At 46.8% G+C, this 20669-nt stretch overlaps 1 protein-coding gene across 1 annotated transcript in view; it reads right to left on the minus strand.

Annotated features, from left to right (window-relative positions):
* PARP1 (poly(ADP-ribose) polymerase 1) overlaps window positions 1-12169 on the minus strand; it is a 47019-nt gene extending 34850 nt beyond the window's left edge. Inside the window, exons 1-2 of the mRNA XM_005541012.4 lie at window positions 11882-12169; window positions 6223-6388 (exon numbers count right to left, since the gene is read on the minus strand). Of these exons, the coding sequence (XP_005541069.2) occupies window positions 6223-6388; window positions 11882-12001 (286 nt within the window). The 5' untranslated portion in view covers window positions 12002-12169. The remainder of the gene's footprint in view (window positions 1-6222; window positions 6389-11881) is intronic.
* Between the last annotated feature and the right edge of the window lie 8500 nt (window positions 12170-20669).

Here is a 20669-nt window from a genome sequence, read left to right on the forward strand (position 1 = left end):
GGGAAGATGAAAAAGTTCTGGAGCTGGATGATGGTGATGTTTGCCTAACAATGTGAATCTACTTCATGCCACTGAACTCTACACTTAAAAATGGTTAAGACAGGTCAGGCACAGTGGCTCATGCCTATGATCCCAGCACTTTGGGAGGCCAAGGCGGGTGGATCACCTGAGGTTAGGAGTTCAAGACCAGCCTGGCCAACATAGTGAAACCCAGTCTCTACCAAAAATATAAAAATTAGTCAGACGTGGTGGCGCACACCGGAAATCCCAGTTACTTGGGAGGCTGAGGCAGGAGAATCGCCTGAACCCGGGAGACAGAGGATATAGTGAGCCATGATTGTACCACTGTACTCCAGCTTGGGCGACAGAGCAAGACCCTGTCTTAAAAAAAAAAAAAAAAAAAAAGTTAAGATAAATTTTATGTTATGCCTATTTTGCCACCAAAAAAAAAAAAAAAAAAAAAAATCAACTAAGGAAAGTGATACTTAGAGTAGGATCTCAATTCTGCAGGAAAGAAAATCACACACACTCACAAGCAAATTAGTATTTTCTAAGGAGATATCCTACATGTTAATAAGTCATTTGTGAATTAGAGGATTTGGGATGAATTAAACTTTTCATATATTTAAAAATAGTACGTTAGGCTCTCTGGATGAAAAGTCCCTGGACAATCAGTAGGTAGTATCCTAACTGTATGGTTATGATAGTTTCACAAAAAGACACATTTTCAGTAAAATTATTATGCCTTCTCATATTATAACATTATACTTAAGTCAGCCTGGCCAATACGGCGAAACTCCATCACTACTAAAAATACCCAGCCAGGTGTGGTGGCACACACCTGTAATCCCAGCAACCCAGGAGGCAGAGGTTGAGTGAGCCGAGATGGCACCACAGCGCTATAGCCTGGGTGACAGAGATTATCTATCTATCTATGTACTTAGGTATATTTAAATTATAACTAGATATAACACATCTATGCCCCTAAACCTACAACTTTCCCTATCCTGAACACAAAAGAGAAAACAGCCACAGAACAAGAAAAACGTCAGCCAGGTGTATTTGCTCATGCCTGTAATCCCTGTGCTTTGGGAGGCAGAGGTGAGATTGTTTGAAGCCAGGAGTTTGAGACCAGCCTGGGGAACATAGCAAGATCCCTTGGGCAAAAAGGGATTAAAAAAAAAAAAAAAAAGTTAAAAAATTAATTGGGCATCTGTAGTCCTAGCTTCTTCAGAGGCTGAAGTGGGAGGATTGCTTGAGCCCAGGAGTTAGAGACTGCCAGTACATTCCAGCCTAGGCAACAGAATGAGACCTGCCCTCTGCTAAAACTGGCATACTCACCCTCTGAACCCTTTCTTACAAATTTATTTACCTTTTAAAACTCTCAATTCTGAGCCGTTACTAATCTATTTGCAGCAAGCAGCTGGTCAGACATACCAACAGCTACAAGGACCAGCTGCAAGAAGGACAGACAGTGATACGGTTTGGATCTGTGCCCCCACCCAAATCTCCTATCAAATTATAATCTCAAATGTTGGAGGTGGGGCCTGGTGGGAGGTGACTGGATCACAGGACAGATTTCTGCCTTGGTGCTGTGTCACGATACTTTTGAGTTCTCCTGAGATCTGGTTGTTTAAAAACGTGTAGCACCTCCCCTCTCACTCTCTTCCTCCTGCTCCGGCCATGTGAACTGCCAGCTTCTCCTTTGCCTTCTGCCATGACAGTAAAGACAGTAACAAGGTTGGAGGGCTGACACTACCCAACCTAAAGAGTTACTATGAAGCCCCAGCAGTCAACACAGTGTGGTACTGGCAAAAGGATAAGTAGATCAGTGGGACAGAACAGGGAGCCCAGAAACAAAGCACACAAGCACAGTCCACTGATCTGTGACAAAAAAGTAACGGCAAAAATGGGAGAAAAGATGGCTTTTTCAAGAAGCGGAGCTGTAACAACTGGACATCCACATGTGAAAAAAAAAAAAAAGGAATCTAGACACAGACCTTACACCCTTCACAAAACGTAACTCAAAATGGATCACAGATCTAAATGTAAGACACAAAACTGTTAAACTTCTAGAAGAAAATCTAGATGACTTCGGGTCTGGTGATGACTTTTTACAAACAACACCAAAAGCCCAATCCACTGAAGAAGTAACTGATTAACTAGACTTCATAAAATTAAAAACTTCTGCTCTGAGGAAGACCAGCCACACACTGAGAAAAAATATTTTCAAAAGACATAAGATAAAGGGCTGTTATCCAAAATATACCAAGAACTCTTAGGAATCAACAGTAAGAAAACAATCTGATTTTAAAAAGAGCAAAACCAGGAGTTTGAGACTAGTCTGGGAAACAAGGTGAGGCCCCGTCCCTACAAAAAACTTTAAAAAATTAGCCAGGCATGGTGGTGCACACCTGAAGTCCCAGCTATTCAAGAGGCTGAGGTGGGAGGCAGAGGTCAAAGTTGCAGTGAACTGTGATCACACCACTGCACTCTAGCCTGGGCGACAAAGCAAGACACTCTTAAAGAAAAAAAAGTGGGGGCGGGGGCAGGCAAAAGACATTTCACCAAAGATATACAGATGGTAAATAAACATACGAGAAGATGTTCAAGATAATTACAGTATTAGGGAAATAAAAATTAAAACAATAATAAAATACTATACATCTATTAGAATGGCCAAAATCCAAAACACTGACAACACCAAATGCTGGCAAAGATGTACGATGATACGAATTCTCATCCATTGTTGGTGGAATGCAAAATGATTCAGCTTTTTGGAAGACAGGTTGGCAGTTTCTTACAAAACTAAATATACTCTCATCACATGATCCAGCAACTGTGCTCCTTGATTACCCAAAGGAGTTGAAACTTATGTCGCCAGAAAAACCTGCACATGGATGTTTCTAGCAGCTTTGTTCATAATTGCCAAAACTCGGAAGCAACCAAGCTGTCCTTCAGCAGGTCAATGAATAAACAAACTGGTAATCCAGACAGTGGAATATTATTCGGTAATAAAATGACAAGACATGGAGGAATCTTTTTTTCGAGGTAGAGTCCAGCTCTGTTGCCAGGCTGGAGTGCAGTGGCGCCATCTTGGCTCACTGCAACCTCTGCCTCCCGGGTCAAGCAATTCTCCTGTCTCAGCCTCCCGAGTAGCTGGGACTACAGGTGCACACCACCACGCCTGGCTAATTTTTGTATTTTTAATAGAGACAGGGTTTCACCATATTGGCCAGGCTGGTCTCAAACTCCTGACCTGGTAATCCACCCGCCTCAGCCTCCCAAAGTGCTGGGATTACAGGTATGAGCCACCATGCCTGGCCCGACATGGAGGAATCTTAAGAGCACATTACTAGTGAGAGAAGCCAATCTGAAAAGGCTACCTTCTGTATGATTCCAACTATATTATATTCTGGAAAAGGAAAAACGATGGAGAAAGCAAAAAGATCAGTGGTTACTAGAGGTTAGAGGGGAGGGAGGAATGACTAGGCAAAGCACAGAGGATTTCCCAGGCAGTGAAAGGACTCTGAAGGCTACCATAAAGGTACATGCATGCCAAAGTACATTTGTTAAAACTGACAGGATGTACAACACCAAGAGTGAGCCTCATGTAAAGTACAGACCTCGAGGGATAGCGACGTGTCAATGTAGCTCATCAGTTATAACTATGGACCACTCTGGTGGCATTGTTGATTGTGGACAAGTCTGTGTATGTGTGGGGTGGGGAGGACTATATGGAAACTCTGTACTCTGCTCAATTTTGCTGTGGACCTAAAACTGCTGTAAGAAAAAAGTCTATATACAGGAGAATGGTGTGAACTTGGGAGGCAGAGCTTGCAGTGAGCTGAGATCGCGCCACTGCACCCCAGCCTGGGCGACAGAGCAAGACTCCGTCTCCAAAAAAAAAAAAAAAAAAAAAAAAAGTCTATATATAAAAAAAGGTTAAACAGACAATGGAACAGAAATTTCTAAAAGGACCCCAAAATACAGACATTTTGTACATGACACAAGACACCTCTGGAATCAATGGGGGAGATGAATAAGTCAATAAACAAAGTAGGGGTCGGGAGCGGTGGCTCATGCCTGTAATCCCAGCACTTTGAGAGGCCGAGGAGGGCAGATCACAAGGTCAGGAGTTCAAGACCAGCCTGGCCAACATGGTGAAACCCCATCTCTACTAAAAATACAAAAAATTAGCCGGGCATGGTGGCAGGCACCACGCTACTCAGGAGGCTGAGGCAGGAGAATTCGCTTGAACCCGGGAGGTGGAAGTTGCAGTGAGACAAGACCATGCCATAGCACTCCAGCCTGGGCAACAGAGACTCCATCTCAAAAACAAACAACAACAACAAAAAAACAAAGTAGGGAAACTAGATCATCATTTGGAAAAAAATAAAACTGGAGTCATGCCTCACACCACATCAGCACACACCGGGAAAACTTCCAAATAGAGTAAACATTTAGATGTTAAAAGAAACAAGGAACTATAAAATTACATGTACTGGACGTAGTTCATCTGTATCCCCAGGCTGGGCTACTTGACAGTGGCTGCTGGTGCCTTTTCCCTAGCACTGTCACTACCTCAGGGTAAGGGCCACACCCTGGCATACCGACCCTGTAGTGACCACCACAGTAACAAACACAGCACTGTCACCAACAGGCCAACTCAAAACCAGGGACTCTGAGTCCTCCCGCCACTTCCAGATCTAGAGGCAGCTCTGGCTGCAGGGTGTGACTGTGCAGAGGCCAGTAGCACAATCTGGAAGTGCAGAGAACGCACCTCAGGCAAGCAAAAACCAGTAAGAAACAAGAGACAGAACCAATGGATAATGCTGCTCCCTTCCTCCTGCTCCGAGGGGCTTTTCTGAACTTGGTGGCAAAGGACTTGTGTGAGGGCATCCTGCATGACCAAGCCATTGGCTGTTTCTCATGAAGCCATGGCCAGCTTGACAACATATGGCAGGCACTGTGCTTGCCCTCCTGCCTCCCCTTCCTTCCTCTCTCTTGCTGCCCTAGGATTACATCTCCTAATAAAGCTTTTAATAGCTTTGCTGTATGCTCTGCTCTCTATGTCACCTGACATGACCTGTACTAAGACATGGGAGAAGACATAAAAGGAGAAAACTGTGGAGACAGTAAAAAGGGCAGTGGTTGCTGGGAATTAGGAGGGATAAACAGGGGATTTTTAGAGCGGTGAAACTGATGCAGGGCAGGCCAGCCCTAAATTGGGGCTTGGCCTGGGAGGGTCCTTGGCTTCGCTCTGGACAGAATTTAAGAGCGAGCTGGTGGTAGAAGCAAGCAGCTTTATTGCGGCAGCAGTGTTATGGCTCTGTGACTGCTCCTGCAGAGCAGGGCCAGCCCACAGGCAGTGTGCTGAGGGCAGCAGCACAAAGGCAGTTCTGTGGTCATATTTACACCCACTTTTAATTATATGCAAATTAAGGGGCAGATTATGCAGACATGTTAAGAAATGGGGTGGTAACTTTTAGGTCATCAGACTGTTGTCACAGAAAGGGGTGGTAACCTCTGGGTATTGCCATGGCAATGGTAAACTGATATGGCACACTGGTGGGTGTTTTATGGAAAGCTGCTTTGTCCCTGTCCCTGCTTTAGTTAGTCCTCGGTTTGGTTTGGTGCCTGAGCCCCGCCTCCTACCTCATTCCCCTCTCAGAGATGAGCTATTCTTCCTTAATCTTAAGGGGGCTGCAGAAGGGTGCAGGTCTGAAATTACTCTGTATGATATTATAACAGCAGATGTATGTCATCACATAACTGTCCAAACCCATAGAATGTACAGCATCAGGAGTTTCTGGACTCTGGGCAATAATGATGTGTCAATGTAGGTTCCTCAATTATAGCAAATGTACTACTCTGGTGGGAGATGTTGACAAGGAAGAGCCTGTGTGGTAGGAGGGGGAGCGGGTATTGGAAACTCTTTGTTCTTTGCTTACTTTTGCCATGAACAAAAATAAAGTCTATTAAAAACAAAACAACTTTAAAGGCTACATTCCAAGCATCTGGAAAAATAAAACACCAAATATCATGCAACAGATGATGCTGAGTCCAGGAGGTGTTGCTGAAATAACATGGGCACCATACGCTTGATCTGCACATGTGGGAGAAGGCAAGCTGGGGGAGGTTTGCTTTGCTATCTGAGAAGAGGACCCCTGGGAGCTTCAGGGTGGGGGCTGAATGCCCATGCTGCCCATTTGTACACACCTGTCACTCCTCCAGCTTCCGCTGTCTTCTTGACTTTCTGCTGGTCATCCCACCGAAGCTCAGAGAACCCATCCACCTCCACGTCAGGGTGCCGGATGGAATGGCCCACCTTCCAGAAGCAGGAGAAGTGGTACCAGTGTGGGACTTTTCCATCAAACATGGGCGACTAGAAGGAGGACAAACAGAGGGAGGTAAGTGAGCAATTAACTTTTGGCTTAGAACCACTAGATGTTGACCTCAACCCCAGTCCCAGTCCCAGGCCCAGCTGTGACAGCTGTGACAGAAGGACAGCACATGAAACCTTCGAAGGACAGCACATGAAACCTTCGAAGGACAGCACATGAAACCTTCGTTCTTCTATCTGTGAAAGGAGGACAGCCTCCGCTCTCACATGAAGAGCTGCAGCATCCTTCTCACGATCAGAGGACTGCAGCCCATTGTTCTCGAGCTCATTCTCTTAGGACACAAACACAGCCACAAGAAAGGTAGCCTTTTACCACTGAGCCCTGCCCCACGTCTCTTTTCACCACACACCACTACATTTAGTGGTGAGCTGCCTCATGGTCTAGTGAAACACACAGAAGACACCTGTGCAGAGTCACAATCCTGCAGCATCTGCTGGGAATGGCCAGACAACTGCTCCAGGCACGCCTGGACTCAAAGGGCCTGTGTGCCCCAGAAAAGGGCTCTTTAAGTGCCTCTGCAGTTAAGAATAATGAGGAACAAGACCCAGATAATGAGCAAAGCAGAAAAAGTGTGTCAGAAAAAAACTGTCAAGTTCGCAGCAGCCACACAGATGTGAGTGGAATCAATGGAGGTCTGTGAGGCAACCGTGACAGTGGATGGTTCGGTTCGGGGCAGCATGCCTGGAGCTGGAGTCAGCTGCTCACCGGCCTTCGCGGGGGCAGTTTCCCAGGTGCAGGACCTGGGAAGTCTGGCCACAGGGAACACAGTTCTCCTCTGCAGGTGGTTTGCTTCCCACTAGGCCTTTCATTGTGACAGGGCCAGGTTCTGCTCCCAGGCCTCCAGCACGGTCTGGCTTTTTTTTTGAGACTGAGTCTTGCTCTGTCGCCCAGGTTGGAGTGCAGTGGTGGGCTCTCGGCTCACTGAAAGCTCCGCCTCCTGGGTTCATGCCATTCTCCTGCCTCGGCCTCCTGAGTAGCTGGGACTACAGGCACATGCCACCTACGCCTGGCTAATTTTTGTATTGTTAGTAGCAATGGGGTTTCACCACGTTGGCCAGGCTGGTCTCGAACTTCTGACCTCGTGACCCGCCCACCTTGGCTTCCCGAAGTGCTGGGATTACAGGCATAAGCCACTGCACCCAGTCCTGGCTTTACAGAGTGGACAGTGACAGCGACTGGGAAGAAGGGGAAGACATAGCCTGTAGTGTGGGTCCCTGAGCCTTTCATAAACCATCCTGTGTAATCCCACAATCTGCCTCTGGGTGGGAACCAGCACTTTCATTCACAGATGGAGACAGCGGGGCTGGAAATCGTTGCCTGGGGGGTTGGGAGTCACAGAGGCAGCAAATGAATGATTTGACACCATGGTTCCTCCCACCACACTCCACTGCCCGGCAGGAAGAGCTACTTAAAAATATACCAACTGTGATCTGACTACAGCAAGGGAAGTCCCAAACATCTGCTTTTACAGAATATAAAGCTAAACGTCACACAGATGCAGTAAGAGTATTAAAACAGCATTAAAAGTAAATGTGCTGAATTTTTAGGATGCAGTTGTGGGGACAGGGAAAATACTCTGGAAAAGCAATGATAAGGTGCCCCACTCCCTCTCTCCACTGTGAGTGGCCTCTTTCTGGATGTGATGTATTAAAATGCACAGCTAAGACTATGGCAGCGCAAGGACTCCTCAACATCAGCTTTCCCCTGGGTCTGGAATGCTCCCCGCCCTGTTCAGAGCATTCCCTCAGGGCCCCTTCCACAGCTCCCCTTGCTCACTAAGAACTATGCATTTGGTGATTGTTTCATAAGGGGCAAGATGCCTATCTTGTTATTCTCTAGCAACATCTGTCACAGAGGGCACGCAGTGTTTGCTTAGGGCTTCAGGTCAGATGGAAAAAAAAAAAAAGGAAGGATGGGGTAATTCCTGCTGCAGAAGAGACAGCAAATGGCATTTCTGAGAGCAGACTCATGTTCCAGCTCTCAAACATTCCACCAGATCTCAACTAGGCTGCTGATACAGATCCTAAGCATCTGGCTATCATGGAACATTTGCAGTGGCCTCGTCCTGGCTCTGCCTGCTTGTCTACCCCTTGTCTACCCTTCCTGTACAATGTTCTGGTTACCCTTGTATAAAAGGGCACAGGTAATGGCTATGGCACTTCTTCCTGGCTGTGCCAGGGGCCCCAGACCTGCTGCCCTTTGGTCTGGGTGCTGTCTCCCCCAACCACTGGCACGGTGCTGGATAACCTAGAGGTGCTGCCCCATCGTGCAATCACAGCACAAGCTTAGAGGACAAAGGGCCTCGGCAGAAGAACCCTTGACCAAAGCAATGCTTTGCCCTAAAACTTAGGACTGAGAATGATGTGGCAGAAAGACATCAGACCAAGGTCACGAGACTATCGACTCCATTTGTTAGCTGCACAGCTCAGGAAAGGCACAGAATCTTTCTGAGCACCTAACATACCAGGGTCCTCACCCAACCAGCAGCTGGTGAACTGGGTTCCCTTCTGTGCAGAACAGGCCATGCTACCTGTCCACCTACGCCACAGAGAGAATGAACTGACCTCGCTGCATGCCTCCGGGTGCTCAAACCCTCCCAGGACAGAGCAACTCAAAGGTCTATCGCCACCCTCCTCCCACCAAAAAGCTGGAGGGCCCAGCTCATCCCTTCCAAGATGCCCCAGGCATGAGGGCTAAAGTATCAGGTATCAGATACTCAGAGAACAATACTCCCATATAAATGCAAAAGAAGGTATTTAAATTCAAGCAAGTGAAAAGGCTTCTTTCCTTTTGGTCTTCACCAGCTCAGCCTACCAGACCAACTTTAAATTCTGAATTAAAACTCTGAATCCACCCTCAATCACAATTACAGAAAAATCAGTTACTTTTAATAATAAAGAGTTTCTTTCACTATCAAGTATGCCAAAGGAAAGCCCAGAATGTTGTTATTACTATTTATTTTTTTTCAGACAGGGTCTGGGTCTGTCGCCCAGGCTGGAGTACAGTGGCATTATCTCGGTTCGCTGCAACCTCCACCTCCCAGGCTCAAGCAATCTTCCAGCTTCAGCCTCCAGAGTAGCTGGGACATAAAGGCATGAACCACCACGCCCCGCTAATCACTGCATTTTTTTTGTAGAGATGAGGTTTCAGCATGTTGGCCAGGTTGGTCTTGAACCGCTGAGCTTAAGTGATCTGCCCACCCAAGCATCCCAAAGCGCTGAGATTACAAGCGTGTGCCACCGAGCCTGGCCCCAGAATGTTAAACTTGATCAGGTTCAGCTTCCTCCATCCTGCCTCCCCAACAGCTAACTAAGCCTCCTCTAACTTCCTCCACAGCGGTGTTGTTCTAGCCTCAACACACTGCCTGAACTTGGGTTTTCTGTCTTTCCACTAGAACACGGTACTCTGCCCACCTGTTACGGCCCGTGGATGTCCCTTTCTCGGAATAACATTTAAAAATGCATAATAAAAAGGCTCGCAAATGGTCAGTCATGGTGGCTCACGCCTGTAATCCTAGCACTTTACAGGGCTAAGGTGGGTGGATCACTTGAGCTGAGGAGTTTGAGACCAGCCTGGGCAACATAGTGAGACCCCATCTCAAAAAACAAAACAAAAAAGTTCAAAAAGGAAACATACTCAAATAATTATCAAAACATTTGAAAGGTAATTTGCGTACAGTAACCCGTGAGCTTCAAAGTTTTAAATAACAAGATCTAGTACTGCCTCTAACAACTGTGATTTTTATAGCAATGAGAGTAAATTATATTTTGAGAAACTCCCAACTGTAAAGTGAAAATATCTGTAATTACCGCTGGTGAAAAAAATCATAGGGACTGCTAATATGCCTTTGCTTTGCTGCTTACATTTATGATTAGAGGAAATAATGAATTTTATCTATAGGTTAGTGGAGATGGAGATATCAATTTTTTCTTATCTAAACCCATGGACCTCTTGCATTCTATCTACCATCCTACGGACCCTGGGGTTAAGAGCTCCTGCACCAGGAGTGAGAACTTCATTAGAACAGGCTGCCTTATATATTTAAGGTAAGTTCTAGGTTCCTTAGTGGGAAACACGGCTCTTCAAATTGTAGGCCCTGTCTACTTCCCTATCCTCATCTTTCTGCTCCACTTCTGTGAATTAACGACTCCTAATCAACCTTCCACCCTAAGGTGGGTCATCTTGGACTCCTAGGCACACAATGCCTGGAGCACAGTTCCATCAGGTGGCATCCATCCCCTCTGTACGGCAATGTTTGTTTACCAGTCAATTCCCGTTTAACCAAACTGGAAATTCCCAAAGGTGGATTCTGTGTCCTTAAAACCTAACAGAGTGCTTAGAACTTAACAAATATCTACCAAATAAGCACTGTGTGCCACGTACTGACTTAGGTATGCCCCAAGGACACCGAGATGACAGACATATTGTGAAATAAGATAACGGAAGTACACCTGGCACTTGGGTATCCACTCGGTAAATGTCGCCCTCCCTTGTACTCTTTAAGTCCTGAAAATCCACTGAGGGCTATCTGGTCATTCCTAAAACACATTACAGCTCATGGTAGGGAGGAAAATCAAGCTACCTTGACCATGAGCACTAAGCTTGGGTAATGTGTTGGAAGCGAGGAGGAACAGGGCAGGTGAGAACCAGAATTATTCATACAAAGGCAGACATCAGCAAACTGGAAGCTGGAGGCAGGAGCCCCTGGGAAATGACAGGGGCCTTCAAGCCCACCACCTCACAGAAGCCTCAGGAAATCTCAAAAGGGGATCGATCCTCAATCTATCAAAAAGCCCACATGAGAAACCCCCCTGGAGCCACTCTTACTCAAACCAGACAGCTGCAAGTGCACCGAGAACGCGTCTGTGAACCTGGAAAATTTGGGGAAAATGTTATTTTAAAGCACAGATTAGGCTCAAAGTGAATGCACTGTACAGAAATGACACCTCTCTGCATAGTTTTGCCTAATTAAAATGAAAAATGAGGGTGAGCGTTAAAATGACGTGTTGAAATGACGGCCAAAAATAGGTTAAAAAAAAAAAATCCCCACATGCCAGTCGCCACCATCCACGTAGGACAAAAATCTTCCAGAACAAGATAGGTCAAAATCAGATTAGCTTAAAGAGACCATGTACAATTCCCCCCCACCCCCAATCCCTGAGGCGAACGGCAATAATAAAACACCACCACCAAGAAAGGAGGAGAGAAGCGGCTTCTCGTTTACACAAAGCGAAAGGCAGCACCAGCTGCAGACTGTATTTCCCGGGCTTTTCCTGCAACATCAGCAAAACCTTCCGGAAGGGTCGGCCGGGCCGCTCGGCGGAGGAGAGGCGGCCACGGCCCCACAGGCCCTAAGTGCCGTTCCGAGAGCCCAGGTCCGCTCGCTCCCCGGGCCCGCACTCCCCGAGCCTTCCCGGACACAGTTAACCCGGGGCGCCGCGTACCCGCCCCGCCGCCCGCACAGCGGCCCGCACCTGCACCATGATGGCCATCCGGAGCGAGTCCTTGGGGATGCTCTCGCTGCATTTCTTGCAAGAGGCGCGCCCGCTCTTGGCGTACTCGACTCGGTAGAGCTTATCCGAAGACTCCGCCATCTCCCCTAGCTGCAGCCAAAGCTCCGGGAGCCCGACGCCACGACCTGGAAACACGCCGCCGCCTCGCCGCCTAGCCGCCCCGCGTGCGCTCACCCAGCCGCAGGCGCCTGAGCGTCCAGAGCCGCCACCGAGCACACCGCACCGGCCACCGCGGTTCCCCGATAGATTGCTGATGCCTGGCAGCGGAAACGCCCACGGAGCCCACGTCCACGGGGCGGGGCCTGCGGCGCTCGCGCCCCCTGCCGGCCGGGGGGCGGAGTTTCCCGGGCTCCTGCGGGTGGAGCTCTACGGCCCGCTACCCTGTGGGCCGAGGCGGGGCTTGGACTGAGCTAGTAGCTCTTTGGAGGACCCGGCGCCACCCCTTTGATCGTTCTGTCCCAGGAAGTCTTACCTGTTTTCATAACTAATTATACCCCCAACCCCTCCACCTTTTATTTTTGAGACTGAGTCTCACTGCGCTGGAGTGCAGCGGCGCGATCATGGCTCACTGCAGTCTGGAACTCCTGAGCCCAGCGATCCTCCCACCTCAGCCTCCCAAGTAGCTGGGACTACAGGCGTGCACCACCACAACTGGCTAATAAAAAAAAAAAATTGTTTTTTTAGGGATAGAGTCTCGCCAAGTTGGCTAGACTGGTCTCAAACTCCTGGCTATAAGTGATCTTCGAGCCTCAGCCTTCTAAAGTGCTGGGGTCACAGGAGTGAACTACCAAGCCAGCCCCAAACTCTTTTTATAAGTGTGTCCTCTCTCCCCTGAGGGCAGCTGGGTCCGGGAATAGCAGGCCCCCCTAGGGAATATAGTTGATCGGCCCTAGGTGGACCCTGCAGTGTTAGGTCAACCCCCCTGGCTTGGACGGGCATTCCAACCTGCCATCCATACACCGTCGGGACAAAATACCAACTGAAACCTAGCATTTCCTTTATTATGAATTTGACTACAAATCCCAGGAGTATTAGAAGTACCTGTGACTTTGTGGGCAATAGTCATCACAGATGTTTTCATGTTACTTTACAGTTATTTTGGTGATAACTCAAAATATTATTAAGCTCATCACTACTCAAAATTGTGGTAATGACTAGACCTGTTGCTACCAGATATTTTCTCTCTCTCTCTCTCTCTCTGTGTGTGTGTATAAAGAAAGAGATGGGGCATCTCTCCATGTTGCCCAGGCTGGTCTTGAACCCCTGGCCTCAAGCAATCCTCCTACCTTGGCCTCCCAAAGTGCTGGGATTACAGGGATGAGCCACTGCAGCTGGCCTAGATCATGTTGTTTAATATGGAACTATACTTTAAAATACAGTTGATTAAAATTGGTTTCTTTTCTAATCCTATGCTTTTTTTTTTTTTTCATTTCAAAGATTGTAACATGAGTGTGCTGCATTTGAAAATATTCAATTCTGGTGTAGAGGATAAGAAAAATAAGTGGATGAATAAAACTCATAAAAAGTGTTAACCATAGAGAAGAAGCTAGTAGCTTAAGAGATAAGTATGTTGCCGGGCGCGGTGGCTCAAGCCTGTAATCCCAGCACTTTGGGAGGCCGAGACGGGCGGATCACGAGGTCGGGAGATCGAGACCATCCTGGTTAACACGGTGAAACCCCGTCTCTACTAAAAAATACAAAAAACTAGCCGGGCGAGGTGGCGGGCGCCTGTAGTCCCAGCTACTTGGGAGGCTGAGGCAGGAGAATGGCGTGAACCCGGGAGGCGGAGCTTGCAGTGAGCTGAGATCCGGCCACTGCACTCCAGCCTGGGTGACAGAGCGAGACTCCGTCTCAAAAAAAAAAAAAAAAAAAAAAAAAAGAGATAAGTATGTTGAGTAAGCAAGAAGGTTGTGAGACATAGGCTGAATCATAAAAGTTAGTAATCAGTAAGATACATTGAAGGTAGGCTGGGCACAGTGGCTCATTCCTATAATCCTAGCACTTTGGGAGGCTGAGGTGGGTGGATCCCTTGAGCCCAGGAGTTCAAGACCATCCTGGGCAACATTACAAAACCTCATCTCTACAAAAATTAGCTGGGGGTGGTGGCAGGTGCCTATAGTCCCAGCTACTCGGGAGGCTGAGGTGGGAGGATCACCTGAGCCCTGAAGGTTGAGGCTGTGGTGAGCCGTGATAGTGCCACTGCACTCCAGCCTTGGTGACAGTGTGACCCTGTCTCAAAAAAAAAAAAAAAAGATATTTTGAAGGTAAACAGAATAAGTGGAAAATATGATGGAACAAATAAGAGTTTTACTTAGAGAATGACCAAGTCAAAAGGCATGATCATGCCATCTCTGGGTTGATAACTATATATCCCTAAATGGCCACTCATTGTTGATAAGATTTTGGTCCCATCCTGGCACCCATATGCTCTGCCCCAAAAATGCAGCTAAAATTCAGGTCTGTTCAGCAGGCTGATTGGTGAGCTGCAGCTGTGGCTGAGTGTGCTTGCACCCGTGTCTAACAGCGCAGTGTGAGTTGCTCCAGTACCCTTTGTTGAGCCACCTTGAGCATCCTCAACTCTGTCAGTGGGACTGATGTCCAACTTTGTCAGTGCTGCTGATGCGGCAGAGAGTGGGAAAACATATCAATATTAGCCAGGCGCAGTGGCTCACACCTGTCATCCCAGTGCTTTGGGAGGCTGAGGCGGGTGGATCACCTAACGTCAGGAGTTCAAGACCAGCTTGGTCAACATGGTGAAACCCCATCTCTACTAAGAATACAAGTATTAGCTGGGCGTCGTGGTGCACGCCTGTAATCCCAGCTACTTGGGAGGCTGAGGCATGAGAATCACTTGAACTCGGGAGGCGAAGGTTGCAGTGAGCCGAGATCATGCCATTGCACTCCAGCCTGGGCAGCATAGTGAGACTCTGTCTCAAAAACAGAAGAGAAGAGGAGAGTGAGGAGAGGAGAGGAGAGGAGAGAATTGCCTAATTCTAGGTTCTGGTGGTGTGGTCCATCTGCCTTGCCTATACCCTATCCTGTGTATGTTATCCACCCCATCGAGTTCTTGCTGTAAGCGGTTTTAAACTGATTCCATAAACCCTGCAATTCAAGCATTATAATTTGGTCTGTGAGGCTTTCTGTTTTGTAACTTCTGGGATAGTTTGCCTGATAATGTACCTAGAAGCTATTATTGCATTAAGATAGGTTCCTCCACAATATTTATTCTGGAAAGGGCTTCATGGACCACCAAAAAGGTCCTAGGTACACTCACAAAAGGTTAAGAATTCCTGCCCTAGAACCTAAGGAAAGCCAACTATCACCTACTGCCTTCTCAACATTTCAGTTTGAATGGCTCATATGCATCTCCATTTATGTCCAAAACTGCCCTAGTGCTTCCCATCTCAAGAAATGGCCCACCATTCTCTGCATTACTTAGGGCAAACTCTTTGTAGTCAACTTGACTCTTCTCTTTTGTCCCATGTTCAATCCATCCCCAAATTCTAACTTCCTGACTTTAATCCTTTCTCATGGCCCGCTGCCATTCTTTTTGGTGGCTCTGTATCCCTCACCAGAATGTAAGCTCCATGAGGGCAGGAGCTTGTGTCTGTTTTGCTGCAATAACCTCAGTGCCTGGAACAGTGCCAAGCACTCATCAATATTTATTGAATGAATGACTGAATCCCACAGTTGGCCCTCCTTCACACAGCCCAACAGTTTAATTAATAATGTTACTTCGCATTTGTATATAACTAACTTATACTGTGTACCAACAAGAACCTTAAATTTGAAATTCCCATGCTGATTTATAACCCCTATAGTATACCAGGCAAAGTTGGTGGCTGTTGAAAATACCACCATGACAGGGTTATCTAAAGAATTACTTGATAATTCTTGTTAATAATATAAAAACAAAAAAAGAACACCATCATGCAGTTTTCAAATAAATCTTATATGGCTTTACATTTCAATTTTTTTCTTTAAAAGGAGTGAGCTGTGTCCAGGTAAGTTAAATGATTTATAGACAAGAGAAAAAAAAAAGCTGCGGTAGAACCACCTTATTTGTCATTATCATCGACTTCATTTTTTATTTTCCTTATCTTCTTTGTCTTTCTCCGCTTTTTTTTTTTCTTCTTGCTTTCTTCGGCCTTGACAACATCATTTTTGCCGCATCAGCTTTCCTTTCACTGGATATGCAGCATTCTGCTCTTGGTACTTTTCCTTCAGTCAGGAAGCCTTCTTTTCGGGCTGCTTGCCATCTGCAGCGTGGTCACTCATGTCCCTCCCAGGTTCTTGGCATCACTGCCAGTGGACAGACCAGGATCTCCTTTGATTTGAGGGCAGTACTCAGAACACAAAGTGAAAGGCCAAAGGAGGCCTTTCGGGTGCATTAGAATCTCTGAATTTCTGTTTTACTTCTCTTTTAGGAGGGATATAAGTTTTCATTTCTTTTTCATAAAGGGCCTTGAATACTCTTGGCCATATCTCCAATTTCCTTCTCTTTAGCAAGTAAGGTTTTCCATCTTTCTGAACATGTTAGTGAACATTCTGAGAAGATGAATGACGCGTCTGGTTGCTTCTGTATCCTGGCAAGTGTGCGCAGAATGCCTGTGATGACATTTTGCCCCTGGGATCATTGGGCCCTTCTTTGCCCATGTTTAGTTATTTTTGCTCAGTGAGGCACAGAATCACTCAGTGTTCATTCGGCCCTCACTTACCTTGGCAGTGTCTCTAGGTAGGTATTCTTTCCCCCTTTCTTTTCACAGATATTGAGGTAGGTATTTTTTAACCTGGTTTTCAGATAACAACATGAACCTGGAAAGATTTAGTGTGGCCAGGTACAGTGGCTCACACCTGTAATCCCAGCACTTTGGGGGGCTGAGACAGGAGGATAGCTTCAAGCCAGCAGTTGTAGACCTGTCTGGGGTCTGGGTTTGAGATGACCATATAGTGAAACTGAAACCCTATCTTCTCTTTTTTTTTTTTTTTTTTTTGAGACGGAGTCTCGCTCTGTCCCCCTGGCTGGAGTGCAATGGTGCGATCTCGGCTCACTGCAAGCTCCGCCTCCCGGGTTCACGCCATGACCTTATCTCCTTTTTTTTGAGACGGGGTCTCACTTTGTCATCTACACTGGAATGCCGTGGCTTGATCATGACTCACTGCAGCCTCTGCCTCCCTGGGCTCAGATGATCCTCTAGAGTAGCTGAGAGACTACAAGTGCCCACCACCACCCCAGGCTGATTTTTTATATTTTTTGTAGAGACAGGGTTTCACCATGTTGCCCAGGCTGGTCTTGAACTCCTGGGCTCAAGTGATCTGCCCGCCTCAGCCTCCCCAAGTGCTGGGACTACAGGCATGAGCCACCATGCCTGGCCAAAGAGTCCATCTCTATTTAAGAATAATAAATTTTTAAAAGAAAGTTCTGGTGAATTGCTTATACTTTGGTCATTAGACCTCGTCTGCTGCCTTGGCACCTGACCATTCCCCTTACTGTCATGGCCCTTACCATCTCATCGGTCATCTAACCATCATCCTTCTTTCCCTCTTCCAACCCATCCATTGCTAAAGTTCTATTTCTGTTCTGTCTTTTTTTTTTTTTTTTTTTTCTGGACGGAGTCTCACTCTGTCACCCAGGCTGGAATGCTGTGGTACAATCTTGGCTTAGTGCAACCTCTGCTGCCTGGGTTCAAGTGATTCTCTTGCCTCAGCCTTCCGAGTAGCTGGGATTATAGGCATGCACCACCACACCCAGCTAATTTTTGTATTTTTAGTAGAGACGGGTTTTCACCATGTTGTTCAGGCTGGTCTTGAACTCCTGTCCTCGGGTGATCCACCTGCCTCAGCCTCCCAAAATTGTAGGATTACAGGCATGGGCCACCACACCTAAAGTTCTATTTCTTAAAAATAAATTTGATCATGACTTCTACTCTATTTAAAACCCTCTATTGAACTCCCGTAATAAACTTAATGGTTATATATGATAGAAACTTAGCTGAAAGAAGATAAACCAAAAGGGAAATGCATTGGAAGGATACCAGGGTATCTCTCATAGAATGGAAAGAAGAGACAAAAAAATTATGGGAATAGCTAAACTAAAATGCAGATGGACTGTAGAGACAACGGGGCCCAGGACTCAGATACCTCTAGGACTCTCTGTTCTTCTTGTCTCTGCTTCTTTCTGGAGCTTCTTTCTCTCTCGTAGGAGACTAGCTTCTGTCAAACAGGACAGAGATCGAGGCCACCAATGTTTCCTGACTACTAGATGGGGTCTTTTTCCCTCCCTCAGTTTTACTTAAGACATTCCAGGTTAGAATTCTGATGAAATCAATATGGATGAGATGCTCATGCCTGGTCCAATCAACAGCGGCCAAGTGGTACAGCCATATGAGAACATGGGGCTTCATGAAAGACAACCATGTAGATGGGGATGTGGGTGCTGGAAGAAAGAAGGGGCTAGACAGACAATAGCCACTCTGCTTTGCATAATCAGAGACAGACAGCTGGTGGACTGAAGGCCAAATTCGCCCCATAGCATTGTCTAGAACAGGTTTTAATTTTTTTTGAATTATTTGTCAGTGTTCTAAAATCAGAATTTTTCTCATAAAAGTCTAGATTTCTGTTTTTACTTGAAAAACCTTCAAATGTGGGAACAATGGGCTTCTGCATTCTCACCAACAATTGGTTGGAGCTAAATGGGATGCTTATTTAAAGGGGGGTAGTCAGTGGTTACTGTCCTCCAACTTCTTGCTACTTCCCTGCTGTAGTTATCTATTGCTGCATAATAAACCTCTCAAAATGAAGTCATGTTTCTGTGGGTTGACCAGGCTCAGTGAAGTGGATCTTACTCAGGGTCTCAGGTGGCTGCAGTCACAGGTGGCTGGGACTGGAGTAATCTCAAAGGCCTCCTTTGGTGGTTGAAACTGGCAAGGACCTCAGCTGAGGCTGTCACTGAAACACCTGCCTGTGGCCTCTCCATGTGGTCTGTGCTGTCTCAGAGCATGGCAGCTATCTTCTCCTTCCTCTCCACTCAGTGATGCAGGGCAGGCGAGGCCAAAATTGGGGCTTAGCTTGGGAGGGTTTTTGGCTTTGCCCAGGAAAGAAATCAATGGCAAGCTGATGCTGTGAGACAGCAACTTTTATTGAAGCAGCAGTGTACAGCAACAGCAGAGGGACTGCTCCTTGTGTGAGGGAGGGCTACTCATTAGCTAGTGTGCCCATAGTAACAATTCAGAGGCAGTTCTGCAGTCATATTTATATCCACTTTTAATTACATGCAAATTAAGGAGCAGATTATGCAGAAATTTCTAGGAAAATGGTGGTAACTTCTGGGTGGTCAGGTCATTGCTATGGAAAGGGGCAGTAATTTCCCGGTGTTGCCATGGTGATGGTAAATAGACATGGCACCCTGGTGGATGTGTCCTATGGAAAGACGCTTCCACCCACTCCCTGTTTTAGCTAGTTCTCAACTTGGTCTAGTGTCCGAGCCCCGCCTCTGGAGTAGAGTCCTTCCTCTTACCTCACTAGGACAGAATCAGTCTCCGTGCTCTGTGCCTTCACTTTTCAAGTTACTTTGCTGGGAGCCCAGGAGTTTGAGACCAGCCTGGGCAACTTTTCTGGGAGCTGTTTTCATTTTCAGTTAAGAAAATGGAGACAGGAAGAGATACACTGATATGCACAAAGCCGTCCAGCAGTGAAGTCAGGGTGACAGCTGAGCCTCTGCCTTTCCCTGTTTGCAGAGCCTCCCTCTAAGTCGATCTCTTGCCCTGCTCCTCATTCTCTGGGCTGAAAGCCTGGCTGCCTCCTTGGCAACTTCCTTGCACTGCAGTCAGCTGCATCCAGAGCTGGCCCCTCTTCCTTGGCAGAAACTATGTTTACTCAATTTTTTTTTTTTTTTTTTTTTTTTGAGATGGAGTTTTGCTCTTGTTGCCCAGGCTGGAGTGTAATGGTATGATCTCAGCTCAACCCAACCTCTGCCTCCTGGGTTCAAGTGAGTCTCCTGCCTCAGCCTCCTGAATAGCTGAGATTACAGGCATGTGCCACCATGCCTGACTAATTTTTGTATTTTTAGTAGAGACGGGGTTTCTCCATGTTGGTCAGGCTGGTCTTGAACTCCCGACCTTAGGTGGTCTGCCTGCCTCAGCCTCCCAAAGTGCTGGGATTACAGGTATGAGCCACCGCGCCTGGCCTGTTTACTCATTTTTTTTTTTTTTTTTCTCTTGATGCCTGACATTTCCTTGACCCTCAAAAAATGTGTATTTAATTAAATCCCTGTTTTTCAAGCATCCTCAATTTTCTCTGAATTTTGTAGTTGTCTATGGCTCCCAGTGTCTATTGCCCCCAAAGAAACCTCAGTTCCTGGTATGGTGGGTGGAAGAGGGGCTGAGCAGGAGCAAGGAAATATGACCTCACAGGCTCACTGTCTCTTGGGACCCCCCTGCCCAGAGGGCCCTCATGGAACTCCTGAGCTCAAGTACTGCTGTCCTGGGATGCGCATGTGTGAGAGAGATAGAGACAGAGAGACTGAATTTTCTTGTGGGTTCCCTTGGATAAAAGTAAACAAACAAACAAAAATTTAAAGAACACAGGCATAAGTGAAAACCTTCCTTCCCCTCAATCCCTTCCCATCCCCATACCCTGGAGGTCATCACTTTTCCCTGTTTATAGTTTGGCTTCTCTTCTGCTGGATTCCTTCTCTCTCTCTACACACACACATGCACATGTACAAAATTTGAGATCACACTGTGTACAT

Source organism: Macaca fascicularis, chromosome 1 (assembly GCF_037993035.2).
Source record: "Macaca fascicularis isolate 582-1 chromosome 1, T2T-MFA8v1.1".
Classification (NCBI taxonomy): domain Eukaryota; kingdom Metazoa; phylum Chordata; class Mammalia; order Primates; family Cercopithecidae; genus Macaca; species Macaca fascicularis.